General features: G+C 35.0%; 1 protein-coding gene across 1 annotated transcript; it reads left to right on the forward strand.

The window, feature by feature from the left end:
* The first annotated feature begins 795 nt into the window (after nt 1-795).
* Nucleotides 796-1,838, forward strand: LOC111368773. The gene has a single exon (XM_022990210.1). The coding sequence runs from the start codon at nt 955-957 to the stop codon at nt 1,795-1,797; it is 843 nt and encodes a 280-aa protein (XP_022845978.1). The 5' UTR covers nt 796-954; the 3' UTR covers nt 1,798-1,838.
* The last annotated feature ends 2,096 nt before the right edge of the window (nt 1,839-3,934 follow it).

The following is a 3,934-nucleotide window of genomic DNA, read 5'->3' on the forward strand; positions in this document are numbered from 1 at the left end:
GGTCGAGTCGAGTTGGTTTGGCTATTTTTGGGGTGAACCCGAGCACGAGCCAACTCGTTTGAAAGTTTTCTAGCTGATTTGTCCCATTCTATGAATAGGGTGAGCCATGACACTCGCCCTATATAATTTTGTTTAAAATCATTTTTTTTTCCGTAATTTTGATTAAAAAAAAAAACTTGAATTTCAAATTAAGGCGATTGAATGTAGCACCTATGTTTAATTTTATGACACTTGCTAGTTCTAAAAAAATTGTAGCACCTATGGCGAGCTATTAGTTGACTTGCCAGCCGAGCCTAATTAGCAAGACAACTCACAATGGATTTTTCAATTCGGCTCGTTCCACGATTCGCTTAAGTGACAAAGCATAGTCGTCCATGGGCATAAGTTTGCTCGCTCCCATTGTCATTCCTATTGTCACCCTTCAGTCTCTTTATCACTTCAAGTCCTTGTTTTCTCACATCGTACTCTTTACCTATGTGTTACCTCTTTCATCTCCACATCATCGTTCAAATTGATGTCGTCACTGCATAATTTATGGTACATTCAAGGGCCAGAGGTACGTGTGGTGATGAAAAATAATGTTCAGTAGGATTATGCGACTGAAATGGTTAAATATCATATTATTATAAAAATCATAGAGACGAAAAAAATTGTATTATCGTTATTAAACTGTCCCATAAAATAGTAAAGAGAGACAAAATCCATGTGAGTAATTAAGGATATCTCAGAAGGGCCTTTTCGTCATCTCGTAAATATCACAGCTCTCATTAATATCGCGCCATGTCCTCTCCATTCCATTCCTTTCCTTTCCACCTTGTTGAAACATAGAAGAAATATATAGAAAGAGAAAAACAGATACATACGTATACGTATAGACTTTCATAATATATACAGAGTGGAATTGGGGAGAGAGAGAGAGACAGAAGGGACCCTGAAAGCTTGAAGGGTTCGTTAATGGCGACTGGATGGATAAAGTCATTAAATTGCAAGTCAAAAGCATCAGACGACGTCGTTGAGAACCACCACCTTCGCCGTCACAACTCTAAAATCCACAACCACCACTACCACCGGTTAACGAGCTCCGCAAGCTGCAGAAACTCCGCCACTAAAGATACAGTAAACAAATCAAAAAAACCTGAACCCGATTCACATAAACCCACCAACAGAACCCGCGCCACCATCCCCGCTCGGCCGTCGCGTCTTAAGGATACATTTTTTCCTGCCCTCAGTGAGCTTCCGGTGGGGTACCCTTCACGTAATGTGGTGGAGATAATCTTTCATACAAGCTGGAAGCCGAAGAATTTTTCCGGTGGGATTGAAACAATTTTTAAAGTCCAGAACTTGGCCCGGACTGTGACCCGGTTTGAAGAGTATAGAGAGACGGTGAAATCCAAGGCGAGTTCTAAAAGTGTCGACGCCGTGGACGGTGGCAGTGATGACCACGCGCGTTGCATTGCTGATGGGAATGAAGTGATGAGGTTTCACTGCCTGGGGCCGACCAACGGCGGCGTGTATGATTCGGGTGGTGGCGTTTGGTCATTTCACGGCGGAAAAGGGGCAGCGATATGTACATTTTCGGGGAGTGGTGAGGCTCATGAGAGGGCCGGTGGTGGCAGGGGACGGCGGGCCATGTTAGTCTGTCGAGTTATAGCTGGTCGGATTGGGAAGCAACTCGGTTTCGACTCGTTGCTGGAAGGGCGAGATGGGTACGACTCAGTGAGTGGGGAGAATGGCGAGTTACTGGTGTTTGACACACGTGCCTTATTGCCTTGTTTTCTTATTATCTACCATTTGTAAAATATATTTGAGTTATGATTTGCATTTTTCCCTTTTGCTTCTCTAATTTGTTTATTTTTATATTTTATTTATATACAATCTTTGGGTGTGTATTTATATAAGAAAATTAGATCCATAATTCTTATCTGCATTTATTCTTTAAAAAATAAAATTAAAACATTAACCTTCTTTTTTTCAATCAAATGTCTAATATGTATATAATTTTCATAAATAAGTAACGACAAAATTTTAACATTAAAAATCGATCTATTATGATATATTAAACCACAACATAATTTTTAGTCTCTATTTAACCTCCATTTTTTGAAACTTATTTTACCTCAGATTTATTTTCAACAACATATTTTTAAAGGACCGATAACTTTTCTAATATTTTCTGCCATAAATTTTATCAAAATTTACCAGAAATTTAATTTTTAGCTAAATTAAATAGGGACTTGAATGGTAAATAGAACATATTTATTTTTAAAATTGTGTTTGTTTTACAAATATGAGGTAGGATGAGAAAAAAAAGTTAATTATAAGTAGGGAACAAGATGAATAATGACCTTTTTTGGGATATATTAATTTGGTAGATGTATTAACTTTTAAGGAAAGTCTAAATGTAGACTAGAACAGGCACATAATTATAATGAAATTGACATTGCTTCTTACACGACAGATTCTCTAAACTCGTACTTGTTCGAGATTTTGTGGCTTATGTATGTGAGTTTGTGCCATCAAAGTTTGGTATTCTAATGTGACATTTCATTTTTATTTCTTATTTTTCTTTTACTTGAAGAATGTCATTCGAACAATGCTACGCTTCACAAATCCCTGTTAGGGGTCCACGTAATTTTTTTAATATATGTGGGGCCCCTACACAGTGAGGGACCCCGTAAAACACCTGTGAATAATGCCCTGTACACTTGGCACTATTCATGTCATTTTCATAAAAATAGGAGGGTTGAAGTTTAACCTACCAACAAAGCAATTGAAAATATGAATTATGAATGACGTGTTTGGAAGGCATGGTTGAATATTTTTAGAAATATTTAGATAAGAAAAAGAAGTTACAATTTTATTTGATATTATGTCTAATATAATCTAATACTGTATATTAAGAGGTTGTTTAGTGGTGATTAAAATTAGATTTTTAGGAGATTTTGATAGATGTTTTTGAAATGTGTGGTTGAAATGTTGTGGGACTCATGATAGTGATTGTTTGACTTTGACTCAGATTCTGATTAAAATTTGAGTCAAATAGGGGCTATATACGCATTAAAAATTGAATTATTGTGGTTAAAAGAAAGCCTCCAATTTAAGCAAAAGGCAGACAACAAAAATTTAGGGTTTTGATTGTGTCTAACTGCCACTTCTTTGAGAAGATGATTGCTAATTAAGAAGAAATGGCCCCTCAAATCTTCTATTTACGGTGGAAATTATGGCGAAAGTCACGCATTCTTATGTTAGGTGAAAAAAAGAATGGCTATCGGACGGTGAATGGTCACTTTTCTTGGCCCTAATCTTCTCCTTTTTCATCTCATTTACACGTATTAGAAACGTTTGGTTGAGTCTAAGAGAAATTTAACTTGAATTTTTAAGTATTTAGTTGGGATATATTAGTTAAAGTAAAACAACTTCTTTTTTTTTTTAATAGTTCTCGTGGTTAGAAAATAGAGAAAAGTTATCGATTCACGTACAAAATTATTTTATAAAATGTATGATTAAAAATGAGTTTAAAGAAAAATATTTTCAACTAATCTATGGCAAGCAAATGCTAAGCTCCTGTTTAATACATTAAATTAGATTTTAATAAAAATTGATGAAATGTGTGATAGAAAAGTTGTGGATCCCATAAAATGTGTAATTAACTGTTTTCTTTGACTTATAAGTTTAATTCAAATCAAACAAGGGCTAAGTACATTTTAACGATAAACATGTCTAAATATTCTCTGTTTTCTTATTTGAAAGAAAAAAAGTTACATCTTTCAAAATTAAGTTACTCTCAAACTGAGTAGAGGAAAAAGTAAAATTAGATTTTAAGGTGGGCTAAAATATAAAGTCGAGCTGGAAATGAGCTAAAAAAATTTTGGGAAAATTTTATAGGGATTTAAGTATCACACATTTCAAAATTAAGAAAACAAGTTTCAAACTT

The sequence above is a fragment of the Olea europaea genome, chromosome 19, assembly GCF_002742605.1.
Source record: "Olea europaea var. sylvestris chromosome 19, O_europaea_v1, whole genome shotgun sequence".
In the NCBI taxonomy this organism is placed as follows: domain Eukaryota; kingdom Viridiplantae; phylum Streptophyta; class Magnoliopsida; order Lamiales; family Oleaceae; genus Olea; species Olea europaea.

Excerpts from the sequence above, each read along its gene's own strand:
- LOC111368773 (XM_022990210.1), top strand. The coding sequence starts at position 955 with ATGGCGACTGGATGGATAAAGTCATTAAATTGCAAGTCAAAAGCATCA.